General features: G+C 43.3%; 2 protein-coding genes and 1 long non-coding RNA gene across 18 annotated transcripts in view; 2 read left to right on the plus strand and 1 right to left on the minus strand.

The window, feature by feature from the left end:
• LARP4 (La ribonucleoprotein 4) overlaps positions 1–6,937 on the plus strand; it is a 35,677-nt gene extending 28,740 nt beyond the window's left edge. For all 14 annotated transcript variants that reach the window (XM_077328644.1, XM_077328643.1, XM_077328645.1 and 11 more), the window contains 3 exons: positions 1,023–1,141; positions 1,837–2,005; positions 2,224–6,937. In XM_077328644.1, the coding sequence (XP_077184759.1) occupies positions 1,023–1,141; positions 1,837–2,005; positions 2,224–2,565 (630 nt within the window). In that variant the 3' untranslated portion in view covers positions 2,566–6,937. The remainder of the gene's footprint in view (positions 1–1,022; positions 1,142–1,836; positions 2,006–2,223) is intronic.
• Positions 1,064–14,137, minus strand: LOC143833167 (uncharacterized). Its single transcript, XR_013229545.1, has 3 exons — positions 13,787–14,137; positions 8,222–8,340; positions 1,064–1,201 (listed from the first exon to the last, which is right to left on the minus strand). It is a non-coding gene; the product is annotated as an uncharacterized LOC143833167 (long non-coding RNA).
• A 130-nt stretch (positions 14,138–14,267) lies between these two features.
• The window catches only part of DIP2B (disco interacting protein 2 homolog B), a 183,180-nt gene continuing 181,501 nt past the window's right edge, over positions 14,268–15,946 (plus strand). For 2 of the 3 annotated variants that reach the window (XM_077328628.1, XM_077328631.1), the window contains exon 1: positions 14,268–14,583. In XM_077328628.1, the coding sequence (XP_077184743.1) occupies positions 14,481–14,583 (103 nt within the window). In that variant the 5' untranslated portion in view covers positions 14,268–14,480. The remainder of the gene's footprint in view (positions 14,584–15,946) is intronic. The other variant, XM_077328626.1, reaches the window with a different exon arrangement.

Raw genomic sequence — 15,946 nt, forward strand, 5'->3', positions numbered from 1 at the left:
CCACGGCTCGCCTTCTCCTGGGCCTGGGGAGCGTTTTGCTACATCGGGGGGGGGGGCGCAAACCGTCCCCAAGGCCCCGCTGTATTTTTTTTGCAACGGGCTATACTGCTAGTAATAATAAATAAATAACTACTACATATACTATATTTATAGCCAGCTCTTCCCAGCTGGCTAAGGGTGGGTAACAAAATGAATACAAGTAATTAACTTACATGGATAAACAGTCTTTTAAAAATGTTTTAAATTAGCATATATTGTTTTATGATTTTATTCTGTAAGCCGCCTCAAGGCAACGTTGTGAGAGGCAGGTTACAAATTTTAAAATAAACAAGTTAATTTAAAATTAATTAACCCTAAAACTAATTTAGGGCTGCTAAACATGAGTTTTATGATGCCTCTCTTGCATCTGTGAGCTCTTGCCCAGCCCAGTTGTTTAGGGTAGTTTGATCCTTAACTGCCCTTGAGATGGGGCACCAAAATAGTAGTCAATTGGCACTTGGCTGTGGGGCATTAGCAAGCTGCTTTGCAGACAAGGTCTTGTTGCTCCACTGGGACCTTCCTGCCACCTCTAATACAGAAAGGGAACTGTCACGTGGGGGGGGGGAGAATACCTTTGATGGCTTCAGCCTGCTCTCAGTAAGCGAAATGGACAAGTTGCTAGGGTCAGTGAGAGTGGCCGTTTGCCCCTTGGATCCCTGTCCGTCATAATTGCTCAAAACGGGCGACCAGCGGATAGGAGGCCCTCTGGGAGTGTTTTCATAGGGAACTTGAACTACTGGAGGCCCAGGTGGGGAGTTGTCGAACTAAGGTCAGAATGGTGCAATCTTCATGCAGCACTTCTGCATTGAGTCAGAGCAGTTGTTACAGTTTGTGGTGAACAGGGTAATCCGTCTTCACATAATCCTGTTGATTACAACTTCCCTACTAAAATGCCCTTCCTATGTCTTCAGTGACTGATGGAAGCTGTAGTTTAAAGTCTGTCCTGTTATATACATTTAGATTTTGTGTTTTATTCCCTTTAGGAAAACAAAGAGTTGACTGTTAGTTGTCCAACATCTACTCAGGAAGAGCAGGGCCAAAACCCGGTTCAACCTGCCATGAGCGCCAGTTCTCCTTGCAGGATTGATGTTCCTGGATTAAGGTAATTGAGGGGGGAGGGAGCTTGTGTTTTCAAGTACCTCTTGGAACTGTTCAGTTGTATCTAAAAAGAAAGTATAACAGGGAATCAGTGAAGCAGCAAATTTGAACCATAGAAAATGTGAAAAGGTTAAGCAAGAAGTTGCAGAGTGAGTTCCAACTATAGAGTCCCTTACTTTTTATTACTTGGCTGAAGAGAGTGCTTTTTGTACTAGAAAATGCTGTTGTCCGTGTATGGCAACAAGACAGTTTGTTTTCTTTAGGGTAAAGCTATTGCAGTATACTAATGAGGATCCTCATATTTGATGAGGTCTCCTGGCATACCACATGTGCCCCTGAACCTAATAGCGGGTAGGTTATATGGAAGGAACTGTAATGCATACACAGATTGTTATCTGTATGGTCTTGGAATTATGGAGACATATTATAAAAGCATTATGCACAATAACTAGGACCTGACAATTAAAATTCATTGTATCCTATGCTGTGTGGGAATGTGTTGCTTCTCCTTTGTTATGTCTTCAGCACATACACAGCATTTGTTATGTCTTCAGCACACACACAGAAAGATCTAGCCTATTTGTGGTTTCCTTAAATGTCCACTTCACTCCTTGTGAATCATTGTTTTTGGAACGTGTGAAAAAAATTCATCTACTTTCCCAGAAGGATGTAATACCAGATTCTCATTGTGTTTACCAGTGCCACACATCCAGATAACAAGCTAGAAGAGATCCATTTGCAAAAAGAGGCTGCAAGCCAGACTTCTCCACCCTCATCTGTATCCCCCCTTAGTGCAGTAAAGCCACCCAGGACAAATGCCACTTCATCCACAACCAATGCAAATACAATGCCTACTGTGACAGTACAGGTAGGTTTCTCCTTTCAGAGATTATATGATGTATATTAAATAAATCTGCTAGTTTCCAAGTAGTGCTATGAGAAGACTTTGGGAGCGTGGGGATTTACTTGGAATAAATTTTCTCGTCTTCTAGGTGGGTAGCAAGAGAACAGAGCTATTTTGTTAGATAACAATGTTCTTATTTTGTGTGTTTCTGCACTAAAATCATTCTCTTTTGGCATCCAAAGGAACCCCGCAAGCTCAGTTATGCCGAAGTCTGCCAGAAGCCCCCAAAAGAGCCAGCTTCCATTCCTGTCCAGCCACTTAGGGAGCTGCGTACAAATGTTGCTTCCCCTGCCAAAGCAGAAGAAAATGGCACCCATGAAAAGGCAGGAGAGAAGGCCCATGAAAAACCTGAAGGGAGGGGAAAAGACTTTGCTGTCTTCAGAGGTACTGGGCCTCCAAAGGGAGCTGCAGGAAAAATCAGGGAACAGAGACGCCAGTGTGGACGTAGGTCTTCTCCTCAGGGAGCACCTCGGCGTATAGGCAAGGAACAATATGTGCCACCACGATCACCAAAGGAAAATTGATCAAACTTTTTATTTAATCAGAACTATGGACTAAAGAGCAATGGAGGAGAAACTGGCCAGCTATGAGAAACATAAATATGGGAGAAATGGAAACTAAATTCAAGAGCACAGGGTTTGCAGTGTGCGAGAGAGCTTGAAGGGGTCCCAATATTCATCTCTAACTGATATAAAATGCTGGATGAATTGAATCAATATAAATATGTGATAAAGATTATAATTTTGTAATTTTTTTGTGTTTAATTTGCAGCGGGATTCCTGCCTGAAATAGATTCTGGGGGTATGAATTAGCTTGTTGAAAATGAGGAACAAATACACATATTAGCATGTTCCTCAAATGTAGAAGAAAGGGGCAAAAGAATATTTTTTTGGGGGGGAAAGTGTTTCTGTAAAAGTTATAAATTACTTTTTAAATCTATTTAATGTATGGCTTGTAGGATGATGTGTATGCCATAATGGCCTTGCATTACAAATCAGCCCCAAAACTGACATGCTTGGTCAGTGTGAATGAGTGTAGCCACATACTTGTTATGTCATGATTTAGTCACTGATTATAACTGAATGTACTACTGTAGTATTTTGTGTTTGGAAATGTAGTCTTTGATCTTACTAATTTTGGTCAACTTTTATAACAATATAATTTTACTTTTGAGTATACAGCCAGCAAGATTAGTAAACAGAAATAGCAGACAAGGTTTTAATTTGTTCTTGCTTTTTCTCTAATTAGGGGCTGAATTGTCTCCCCCACCCCACGGCTTTAGTAGTTTTCTCTTGGCTTTATTACAGAATTATGCACAACTAGCTGGAATGAATGTTCCAGTACTGATGCAGGTGTGATACATGGAAAGTGAAAACTGCACAGTAAATATTCTCTTGGTATCTCAATGAATCTGGACTTTTAAACTGTTGGAATATGCTATATAGAAGTGTGGCAAATCCACTTAAGGTCTGAATTTATCAAACCTAGACTTCTGCAGAGTGGCTTGCATTGGCATACTGGAACAGCTCTTTTTGCTGAAAGGCACTTCATACTATACTGGAGATCAGGTTTTCGTAGGCGGGAAATTTTTTTAGCAGCAAGTTTTAGTAACTTGTAGATTTCCCCAATTATTAGTGATGATGATGATAGCCATGAAAATGTTTAGGTTATTTTGGAGAATATTGGAGAGGAATTTTATGTAGCTTTTGTGTTAATGAGATCAGCAACATTATTGTTTAACAAGTAATCTGGTTTACAAGCTGGTAATAGTAGTCAGTAAGAGAAGAAATAGGAAAAGGTCAGCATGTTAATCTGCCAAAATCCACATGCTAGGGTTCAAGATTCTGTATTAAAGTGTATGGGGAAAGTATCTTGCAACAGTATATCTTATTTCCTCAGTTAATAGCAAGTATACAAATCTAAAGTAGTTAGTTGTGAACACTGGAAAACTCCATTGCGAGATACCACCAAACATCTTATTTGTATATGCTAGTGATGACTTTAAAATGTCAGTGGCAGATAAATAACTGTGAAAATGTTCATCTTCTGATTTCTTAGCCAGATAATCTTTGGCAATTTCTTACTCAGTAGGCATTCTCTATCAATGGCTTTGAGAACACTCATATCTATTTTTTTAAGGAAATATATATATATAAAGTCAGATTTGTCATTTCTCTAACTTATTATTCAGCTTGGCAATCACTTTTTTGATTTGAGAAGTGTAAATGTACTTATGCAGTTAGTATTCTTTTTCTACACATTAATCATTATTCATTTTAAACTACCTGTGCTGGGTTTGGTAATCTTTACATTTTACACAAATCATTGATCACGTCTGTTAACACAAACACATTTTTGGCTTACTTATAATGGACCTAACCCACGAATGGTTAAAAAAAAGATTTAAAGTGTTAAGAACTCTGCAAAATGTATAGAGGACTATTTGGAAATTTTTCAAAGATCATAAATCCTAATTGCACTTGGGATGGAAAATATACTGAAAACAGCTGCAGATATACTTAGGGTAGACATGCGCTGTGCCATTGCAAATGAATGATGTATTTGAATTATAATCGATGTCTGGAGTTATGAAAGAGAAATTTGGTTGCAGTTCAGAAAGAATGTAGTTTTGGGCAAAAAGATTAGTGAAAATGTGACTTGGCAATGCAAGTGTATCCTGTGTACGTGTCCATGTTTGCGTGGAATCTTCAAAGTCAGAATAATTTAAGATGTAACTTTTACTTTATTGGATGTTGAAACAAGTAGAGCTCACAGTCCTTTCTTGTGAGGCAAAACACTTTGCATTTGGAAGGGATGCATCATACATCCTGGACATGTGTGTGTATGTATGTGCATGCCTGCATTTCCCACAGCAGGTAATGGCTCTTGTGCAATGTATGTGTATAATTGTGTAAACAGCTTTTTCCAGTGTGAAATTACTTGCCTAGAGGGCTCATTATAACTCAAGTATTTGATAATTGTCTGCTTAACTAACATAGCATCCTGTCTCCCCCCTCACATCATTCTGTTACCATGGATGTCTAAATTTCTTGGTTTAAAGGGAATAACCAAGTAAATACAATCGTTATAAAGAAAAAAGTGTGTTTGCTCATAACTCTCCCTGCAGTCATGGCACCATTAGAAACATATCTGGGCTTGCTGTTGTTTTTATTCATTCTCACACAATGCCTTGTGTTTCCATTGATGTCTCTTCCCACTTCACTCTGAAAACAAGGAAGAATATAATTTTGGGAACTAAATTCAATGCTGGAGCAATTCCACTGTCTAATTATGAGAATGTGAACTGTGATGGTGCTTGTTTTCTGCATACCTGTTAATTGGCAAGTCTTCATTTTAGGGTTGATGGACAGAGGTACTTTACTATTTGTAAATTTTTGTCATTTGCTACAAATGGCGTTGGATGAATGTAAAAAATATAAACTAGAACAGATAAAACCTACAATTTCATTCTAATGTTGGGCCACTAGGAATGGAACTACTGATTGAATTTATTCATATTACATCACTATCAACCAACCAGGCCCTGTTTATTTTCTCTTTAACAATGTTGTCACCTGAGATGCTTGCCTTTTATACTTGGAAATTTTAATTTTTTAGAAAACAGTCAAGAAGGTGAAGATCACATATAGCTTTCTGTTTCCTTTGTCAATTGTTGGTGATTTTCAGAAATTTTGTTTGTTAGCTAGAAATGTGAGTCCCCCCCACCTTCCCTCTCCATATTCTTGGTTCTGGTAAATAACTGGGCCACATTACTGTATGTATGGTGTGGAAGAGAGGAAATGGAAATGGTTGTTTTGCATGAGTCTTACATTCCTGCTTTTCTTTCTCTAAAGTTAGCATGGCAGAATGTAAAGCAGTAGGTTAAAATAGATCCATCTTAATGACCAGAAGAAAACAAATCTGAAACTGGGGTAGATCCGTAGCAATTAAGTGACTTAATGCTTTACTGTAGTTCAAATAGCTATGGCCTTACTACTTTGTCAATGTCCACTCTTTTTACTGTTACCCAAGTGAATATTCACATGGGCTAAAATATCTGCTACATGTGTACAGATTTTAAATTTGTAAGATGCAAAATTGTATACAGAAAAGATGCAACAAATGCACTTCAGGGTGGGGGGGTTTGCTTAAACTTTTGTAAGTTGTTGATTACAACAAATATGCAATAGTTTTTTTTCTTTAAATGTTGATATTTCCTTCTGAAACATGTGATTGTTGCCATTAATCTTTAATGGTCTACCATGCTCTTATTTGTGTGTGCGTGTGTATATAAATATTAAGAGTGGCTTCCTTTAGGATGGTACATTTGATTTTTCTTTTCTCCCCCCCCCCCCTTTGGAATGTTGGTTGGGTCTTCGGCACAGATCTGGGAAGAGATTAGATGAGTGTATTAATGTATACTGAGAAGGATATGAAATGGGAGCTAATCATATGGCTTGCTTCTGGGGAAAAAAAAACAGTCTTCAACCTAACCTGTATCAACTTTAACAGTTTTATATTTAATAGCTAGAGATGTTTATTTTTATGGAGATTGAGTCATGTATAAAACTTCCCTATCAAACATATGTGATTAGTGCACAAATGACTTCTGTTTTATAAGTCAAGCTATTCTCCTTGACTTTCCCGTGACATTAAATGTCCCTTTTTGAAGTGACGGGGCTCATTTGAAAACATAACAAATATCTGGCTTCATCATTAGTTTTGGTTTATTCCTGTTGTCAAAGATGTCTAAAACAACAAAATTGTGTAAAGTAGGTTCATGCCTAATTGTTAAAATTATACATGTATTTGTATTTGTTTTTTGACATTGCCAAGGTGCTATGGGAAATTGAAATAACTGTTAGAAGGAAATAATAAAATCCACCTTAAAAGACAGTCTTTTGTCCAGATGCTAAATCGGTTGGCAGAGACAGACCTGTTTACACTATTAAGATGGGGGGAGGGGAAGAAGGACATACTGGATATGCTCAATACTTTTAAGCATGCATTTAAGCGAGGAAAGGTGCTATGTATGGATGACAGTTCTCTGCTTGATCATAAAAGCTAATGCAAATCATGAATATAGCATATGTGAACAACCAGATTTGCTCATTCTGCTATTTTCTTGGAGAAAGGATGGCAAATAGGCTTAATGAATATATAAGCAATTTTAGGGTGAAACATAAATAGTATAAACTGTCTAGGAGTGTATACATATGCAAAACTGAAGGGGATCTTTTGCCTTCATCTGCCATCTGCCAACTTGTTAATAATTACCAACCTTTGGTTAAATTGGACTGAATTGTTTTGAGGACCCCATATTTTCATTGTCTGGAATTGTGTGTGTGTTTTTTTAAGTTAAGCTGTAAATGTTAACAAAAATAAGCTTTTGTCTCCAATTCCTATCACAGAAATTTTACACTGCTCACCAACAGTGACCCTGTATCTAATGCAAACTTCTTGGGAGCTTGATGCTTTTCTCTCTTGCTGCATCAAGTGCATTCACTGTACTGAGCATGAATCCACATGTTACGAGTAGTGCTGTGGGTCTCTCTTGGTTTTATTATATATTTTTATTTATTTTATTTATTTGGATTTTTATACCACCCATTCTTTACAGCTCTTTATATACTACTATATAAATAGTAGTAAAGCCTGTTGTGTGCTATAATACAACGGGTGCTAGCTTATGGTTTGGCGTGAGTTTTCTGCCTCACTTGGAAGCTGGCAACCCTAAGGAGAGATCTCTGTGCCCAACAGTCCTGACCCATGTCAGGTTCAAGCACACCTAGGTTATGGAATTCCAGAACACGAACCTACACTTATCTGGCAGCCTTATCTCCTATATAAAGGAGAAGAGTTGGTTCTTATATGCTGCTTTTCTCTACCCGAAGGAGGCTCAAAGCGGCTTACAGTTGCCTTCCCTTCCCCCCCCCCCCCAACAGACACCCTATGAGATGGGTGAGGCTGAGAGAGCCCTGATATCACTGCTTGGTCAGAACAGCTTTATCAGTGTCATGGTGAACCCAAGGTCACCCAGCCGGTTGCATGTGGGAGAGTGTGGAGTCAAACCCGGCTCACCAGATTATAAGTCCGCACTCCTAACCACTACACCAAACTGGCTCTCAGCTTCCCAGTCAGAAATGGCTGCTTTGGAGGGTGGACTCTGAGGCGGCGTACCCTTTTGAATTTCCATTTCCAAACCTTGCTTTCACTGGGTTCAGTTAGCCCAGTCTGTCGCTTGGCAGGTGATGTCTTCCCTTTTGAAGCCTGAGGTCTGTTGCTGGCAACTGCAGTTCCTGTTGTCCGCAAAGTGAAATCATTGAGTTATAAAACTTGAAAACCTAGTTCCCCCCAAAGTCTCACTATCTACTTTCCTGTACCCTTTGGATGTGAACTCCCAAACTAACTCCCCTTGAGGTTCTGGGCCACTTAATGCCTTTTATTTCACAGGACCTTCATGGCAAATACTGATTCTTATTTATCAGGCCAGGTTTGAGCAAAATCACTTCAGCCCCTGTCTCTCTCCAGCCAATTGCTTGTTCACGATTTACAGTTACAGAGTCTAAATATTTCTTATTTAGATCTTCCTGCACTTTCCAGACTTATGGGATCCTTTGTGGTCTGTCTGTTTGCACCAAAAAAATAAGTGTGGCTGGTAAGGGCTGGCCAGAGCCTACAGCGCCACTCCACTCCACCCTCAGCCTGCAAGCCTCTGCCATTGTGCTATCACTGCTCATATCTAGACTATAAAGATCAGCTCTGCAAGCAAAATTGCTGCTTTGGAGGATGGACTCGGAGGCATTGTTGCGTTTTGAGGACCCACTTTCAAACCTCAAGGAATATTTCCAACCCTGGGTAGCCAACCTCCACATGGGAGCCTAGCAATCTCCTGGAATTACAGCTCATCTCCAGTCTATAAAGATCAGCTCTCCAGGCAGAAATGGCTGCTTTGAAGGGTGGACAGGGTTATTGTGCAAAATAAACATTTGGGGCCTCTCACACAGGTTGAGATGAAATAGGGTTATAAGGTTGCATAAGGTTGTTGTGCAGAGGAAACAGGAGGCAAATAACCCCCACAACAGTATCCAGTGTGGTAGGCCTCAAACATTCAGATAGTGGTAGAGAAGCGACACGCTTGGCTGTGTCTTCCCTCCAGCAGCAAGGCAAGCCACAGTAGTATTTTAAGTGAGAAGGGGCTTTTCTGTAGCTTCCCGATCAGCCAATGGTTAGGCAGAAGGAGAAAGCGTTCCCCCTCCTCGGAAGGAAAGCACACACATGTCCACAGACTCCCCTGCATTGCTCTTGGAAATGAGTTTCTAGCTTCAGTCGGCCTTTTACAGCAAGCCTGAAAGAGAGGTGGATTTCACCATTAGGGGGCTTTACAACCCCCAGCGTTTTGTCAGGGTGTATGATCATGATTTTATGTATATAGATTAGCTATTGATGCTGAATTCGAATTTTGGGCCATTTAGTTAGATACAGCAGTGGGTCCTTGGGAGGCTTTAAAGCATAAGCACAGACTTCTTTGTAAGACTCAAGGTGACTATACCTGTGTGAAAGTCATAGATAGCAAAGGCTAGAAAAATAATATACTTTTATCGGGTAAGTGAAAATGCCAGGCTCCTAAGTCATGTTTGTATCTTCGGTAGACTCACAGGACTATGCTACTGGCCAAGTTGTGCAAACTTAAGGCTGTTTTCACATGCTTTGGATAATATACTTTCAATGCACTTTGGCAGTCATGCAACTAGATTTTCTTGTGTGAAATAGGAAAATCTGATAACAAATTGTTACAATAAATTGGAAAGGGCAAGGAAGGCAGTGGTGGCATGGGTAGGGGAGACAGTCTGGAGTCAAGAGCTCCAAAATCTCAGCAAACGATTGTGTGCAGTGACCCTTTGTGTGCCTGGACTGGTAGCCACTTGACGTTTTCTCCCATAATGGCTGTAAGCTCCTTAGGGCTGGGAACTTTCTCCATGGTAAAACAGGCCCGGTGACACCTTAAAGATTAAGAAAATAAATTCCAATGCAACATTTTCTTTCATCATACACATGAAGTGAATGTTAATTTATGATAATGTATAATTTGAGATGGAATAAAATTTATTTAATCTGTAAAGTGCCACTGGATTCCTGTTTTGTTTGGCTACTCCAGCCTACCATGCCTGGCTGGAATTGATGTTCTGCTCTTCAGGATGAGGTACAGGCTGTCTGCCCAATATGTTCTCTCCGCCAACAATTCTCCTGCAGTGGGGGATGTACCCCAAACTGGTTAGGTCATGCCGTCTCTCACTCGAGGCATGGCTATGCAACTTTGTGTAGACTGTATTGGCTCAAACCCTCCAGTTTCAATAGCCCTGACATGCCACCAGGGCATATAGAGCATAGTTCTGCCAGCTTGTACAGGCCTATTCTGCTTACTGAAATGAAAGGGAAACTTCCAGAGGAGATCCAGGGCCCTGGATGTAGCATAAAATAGGAAAGTTAAGCCTTCTCTGTCTGAGGCACCACACTTGGGTGAGGGCTTGACTGAGCTGAAGCCCATGCGACCAGCAAGGGCCAAAGCTGTTACTCTTTCACTGGCTCTTCTCACAGTGGCAGTAAGTGCTTCTCTTTCATTGGCCAAGTTTGGGTCAAAGAGAAGGTGCAGCAGACAATGCCGCTTGGAGTGGGAAGCCATGGAAGTGCAGTTCCACACAGAGCAAGAGGCTCCTGGCACATCAGACAGAATGATTCACAACAACAATGGCAAGGCAGTCTTGATGAGTCCCCAGGGACTTACCAACAGCTATTCCCCATTGAATTGGAGACAGGCTCCCCTGCCAAAATTTGCCACAGATGCATTCCAAGAGGCAGTGCAGTTCAATGGCAGAGCATAGGTCACCAATGTAGTAGTTAGAATGAATCTATGGCTATAGCATTAAAAGGTGGGCCCTCTATTCAGATTTATTTTTGAAAAGGAACAAAATACTTTAAGGAGCTCCTGCATCCTGTAAGGCCAGATTCTAACAGACTGTTCCGTTCTAACAAACGGGACAGGTACCAGCAAAACTAAGACCAACAACCTGACTATATGGTTGAGGGTTGATTCCAGTAGCTTCTCCCATTAAGGGAGATTTGGGATCCTCCCTCCCACCCAGGGATTATTTTGTATCTGTAGTTAGTTAGGTGTGGTGGGGGGGAAGTCTCTTGTTGGGTGGGGTGGTTAGAGTGGGGCGGTGGTGGACAGGTTAATACAGATATTGGGAATGGGGCTAGGGATTAGGAATGGTTGCTTTTGTCTGGGGGAATTGTCAAGGGTGGGGAAGGCCTGAAGGAGGGGCCCAGATGGGGCTGGAGATTCCAAGGATTATGGGCCAAGGGAGATATAGCGGGATGAGGTTGGACAAGAGAAGAGTAGGGAGTGATTACAGTCCAATAAACACAGTGGGGATCTCACAGACATCAAAACATCAGGCCTGGACCCACTCAATGCCCTTCTAATCTCTGACTTATCCCCCAACAGGAGGTGCTGAAGGCTAGGAAGGAGCTAGCACTGATATTTGTTAATGCCAGGTTGATAAACAACAAATCCTCCACCCTGCAAAATTATTTTGCAGGGCAGGAGGTAGACCTGGCATGTATTACTGAAACTTGAGCAAAGGACGGTGAGACTGTCACCCTTAAAGATCTCGCCCTGCCTGGGTTTGTGGCCCTTTACCAGTCTCAGCTCCATAGTAGGGGAGGAGAGGTAGCGATTCTGGTCTTGGAAGTTTTCTCCTACAGGACTCTCCCGGCGCCATCTATCATTGGGGTGGAGTGTGTTGGAGTGGGGTGTGGTTTGGTGGAGGACTTGGCCAACTGGGTGGTTTATCATCCCCCCCAATGCTCCCCCAGCTAGCCTGTCGAGCCTTCTGGAAGTGGTGATGGCCTGGACATTGCAGTTCTCCAGGCTTTTAGTCCTGGAGGACTTCAATTTCCATGCTGATTTACTGTTATTTGAATCTGGTTTGGACCTGGTGTCAACCATCCAGGCACTGGGATTCTCCCAATTTGTTATACGGTCAATTGTTTCATATGATTCTATGATTCTATCATCTTTTATCCATGTTTTGTATTTTTGTTATGGTTTAGGGTTTTATCATGTTTTATGAGGGTTTTTATACTGTACCCTGCCACGAGTCCCTGGGGAGTGGCAGGCTAAAAATCTAAGGGGTGGATGGATGGATGGATGGATGGATGGGTGGGTGGAGAGTGTGACTAACCAGTGAGTACTCTCCTTCATCCAGAAGGGACACATGGCAGAATTCCCCTCTTCAACATTTTGTGCTTCCTCACTTCCCAAGACAGAACAGATACACTTTTCTTCCACTGTGATCTATTCAATCCAATATTGCACATAGGGGCAATCAATCAGAACAGCATTTCTCTGGGATTTATTCTATTCTGTTTTCAGTCCCCAAAAGATCTGGGGACAGGAGAGAATTTTAAAACAAAAAAGATTTGAAACTATGGGTAAAGAAGTTGCAAGTTTAGGTTTGAATCACTTCACTGCATTCTGCAGAGTATTCAGCAGGACAATCACATGATGCCCTTAGACCTTCAAGATGCTTACCTACATATTCCACCTTCTAGATCAGTGGTCCCCGACCTTTTTATCACCGGGGACCACTCAACGCCGGGGACCACTCAACGGCTTTTACTGAGGCCCGGTGTGGGGGGGGGGGTAGTTTACTCCTCTATTCTCAACCACTGCCCTAATGCTCTCTGATCGCTATGGTAATGTTTAAACATCCCTTCAAAATAAGATACAGACACGCCACAACAATGGACATAAGGAACATAATGGAAATTTTAACTCATGACAATGACAAATCAATGGGAACCCTGAGCTTGTTTCTCTTCAACAAGATAGTCCCATCTGGGAGTGATGGGAGACAATGACACCCAAAGTGTGTTGTAAAGAGCCGGGGGGGGGGGGAGAAAGCGTCCTTCGGGGCCCACCTCCAATTAGTCGAAGGACCACATGTGGTCCGTCGCCCACAGGTTGGGGATCGCTATTCTAGATGGTTTTTCGCCTTTTGATTTTCAGGGCCAGTATTTCTAATAAAACGCCTGGCTGGCCCTTTGGGCTGGTATTTCAAAGGGTGTTTACCAAGGTCCCATTGTTCTAATAGCCTACCAATGACAAGAAGGAATCCACCTGGATGCTATCCTCACAGCCTTTAGGTAAAAAGGTCTCAAGCCATGTATTGGAAAGGAGCTGGAGTGGAAATCCTGGGACTACCAAAGGATGTTATGGTGCATGCCACCAGATCTGCAGCAACACCAATTATTTTTTCCACTGGTGCTCTGGGGGAAAAATTCTATAGAGATGCAACCTGGACCTCCTCTTATAACTGCAAGACATTTTATTACTATTATTATTGGATTTATTACCCACCACTCCCAGACAAGCTGGCTCGTGGCAGGTTACATACAAAATACAAACAATAACACAATCCCCAATTAGAACCCCCCCATTAAAACTCCAGGGTGGCTGGAGAGGGATGTGACACCTAACCACACCATTGGACTGGCGTGGATTCATTATAGGCGGGACCAGTTAAAATCTGTAGAGGCACCCTCTGTTGAAAGGGTGTGCAACACAGTGGTGGCACAGGATAAAAATTAAAATGAGGATCCCATCCAGGTTGTAGTTTTTGGCATATAGCCAGTTTGGATGACTTCCCCATGGAAGGAGAAAGAAATCTTGGCACTTACCTGAAGATTCCTTCTCTTCAGTGGGGTGACGTCATCCACATCCCATCACCACCATCACCACCACCACATCATCACGATATCTTGTCAGACACAAACTCTCATTATAGAGCTGGGCTGTACTAAGACTGAAGGGTCAGCCTCACTCTGAGCCAGTGCAGTCTACACAAATTTGCCTAGCCCTGCCTGGAGCGACAGGAGGCATGACCTAACCAGTTTGGATGACTTTGCTCCACTCAAGAGAAGAAACCCTCAGGTAAACCCCAGGCTTGCTCGCTGTGGAGGAAAAGACCCAAGAGCCGAGAGCCGCCAGTTGGGGGCGCCCTGCGGCCGGCCTGGATGGCTCTGAAGGTTGGGCCCAGCCCTGCCTGAGGCGGCGCTTGCTTCTTTCGCACGGTTGTGGGAGCTGCGGGCGCCTGGGTTGGGCCTGCTCGCCCGCCCGCCCGCCCGCCTTTCTCATGTGACCCGGTCGGGGCAGCTCAGCGCGGCGGCGAGGAGGAAGGCAGGCAGGCAGCCAGGCAGGCAGCGGCGGTGAGGACGGGGCGGAAGGCGGCAGGAGGATTATGGCTGCGGGAGGAGCCGCGGTGGGCGCCGCTGCTTGGAGCAGCCGGACTCGGAGCCCCCAGCGCTGAGGAAGAGGAAGAGGCGCCGCCGCCGCCGCCACTGCCGCCCGAGCCGGCCACTTTCCCGTCTCATCATGGCTGAGCCGCCAGGCGGTAACGGTGCTGTCTCTCCTCCCGCTGGCTTGCCTCGAGAGGTGCGCGAGCAGCTGGCCGAGCTCGAGCTGGAGCTTTCGGAAGGTGAGCGAGGCCGGGAGCGCTGGCTTCTCGGGGGTCCTCGGGCCCCGGCCGGGGCGGCGGCCAGGGCAGCCTCTTGGCGTCGCTCCCTCTCCCTGCACTGGGGCTGCCCGCCTGCTGGCCTGCCTGCCGCGCTCGGCCGGGGGCTACGTGCGCCTGCCGGAAAGGGAGAATGGGCACTTTTCTCTGCTATCCCCAACCATGCGCGGTGCGACGCTTCCTTTCCTCCCCCCTTCCCCTCTTCTGTAGACATGGCGATGATTTCTTTAAGGTATTCAGCATGGGGGGTGGGAGAGAGCTGTGCCTTTCCTTTCTAAGTGGGTTGTGATTGGGGTCTGCATAGATTTATATTAGAGCAGTCTCTTTTTTCCTGTCACCCCCCCTCCCACACACACACTCTCTCTCTGCAGTCACAATACTCTTTTTCTGTTCTTGCCGTCGTTACTTAACAAGCCATCTCGCTTTCTTTATTCTCTTTTCTTCTCTCCTCCCCTTCCTCCCTCCCCCGCCTCTGGTTTTATTGTGAGTTGAAGCCGTAGCGTATTTCCAGTTCACTTCTGTAATCTTTTTCCTGCCATTTTAGGTATAATAGAACATGGTTAGGACTCTGTCACATTGGTCCCCTCGCTATCCCAGTTTTCATTTTAATGGCTGGGTATGTTTGGGGGAGCTCTCCCTCCCCAAGAGACCGGGTGAAATGAGCACGTCTTCTATATAGCTAAGCTTACATGTGTTTCTGCCTGCAAGGTTTCTTGTCGCTCAACGGTCATACTATTTATTTATTTATTTATTTGGCTTATGTTTACTCTGTGAAATTGGCTGCAATGTCATACATCTGATCTTGTAACATTATCATAATCCCTCTGCTCCAGAGGTAGGATGGGGCCGGATAAAGCCCACCCTCTCCACCTGAAGGGCAAATGGTTTTTTCTTTAACTCTCTGGTGTCCAGTTTAGCCCATAAGTGAATTTGGTGAAGAGCCTTTATATTATTTTCATTTATTGTATTATATCCATCCTCACTCACCAATTGGGGGGTGGGTGGGACAATTCAAAAGCAGTTTACGTTGTTTGTTCTTCCTCCGTTTTATTTTCACAACAGTCCTGCAAATTAGGTTTGACTGAGAATGCATGACTGGCAGAAGGTTACCCAGTAAATTTTCATAGCTGAATGGGGATTCTGACTGGCGCCTCCCAGATCCTAGGCCAACACATTAACCCCTACACTGCTGTAGATGATTCCTTGGAATCAGATAGGCCACTGTGTGGTTTGGCTCTTGATCCTTTGTTATCTAAATCCCTTTATTCCAAAACACATTAATCTGACCTCTAACCCTTTTCTTGTATGATCTGACACCTTTAATCAT

This window comes from Paroedura picta, chromosome 3 (genome assembly GCF_049243985.1).
Source record: "Paroedura picta isolate Pp20150507F chromosome 3, Ppicta_v3.0, whole genome shotgun sequence".
Taxonomy (NCBI): Eukaryota; Metazoa; Chordata; class Lepidosauria; order Squamata; family Gekkonidae; genus Paroedura; species Paroedura picta.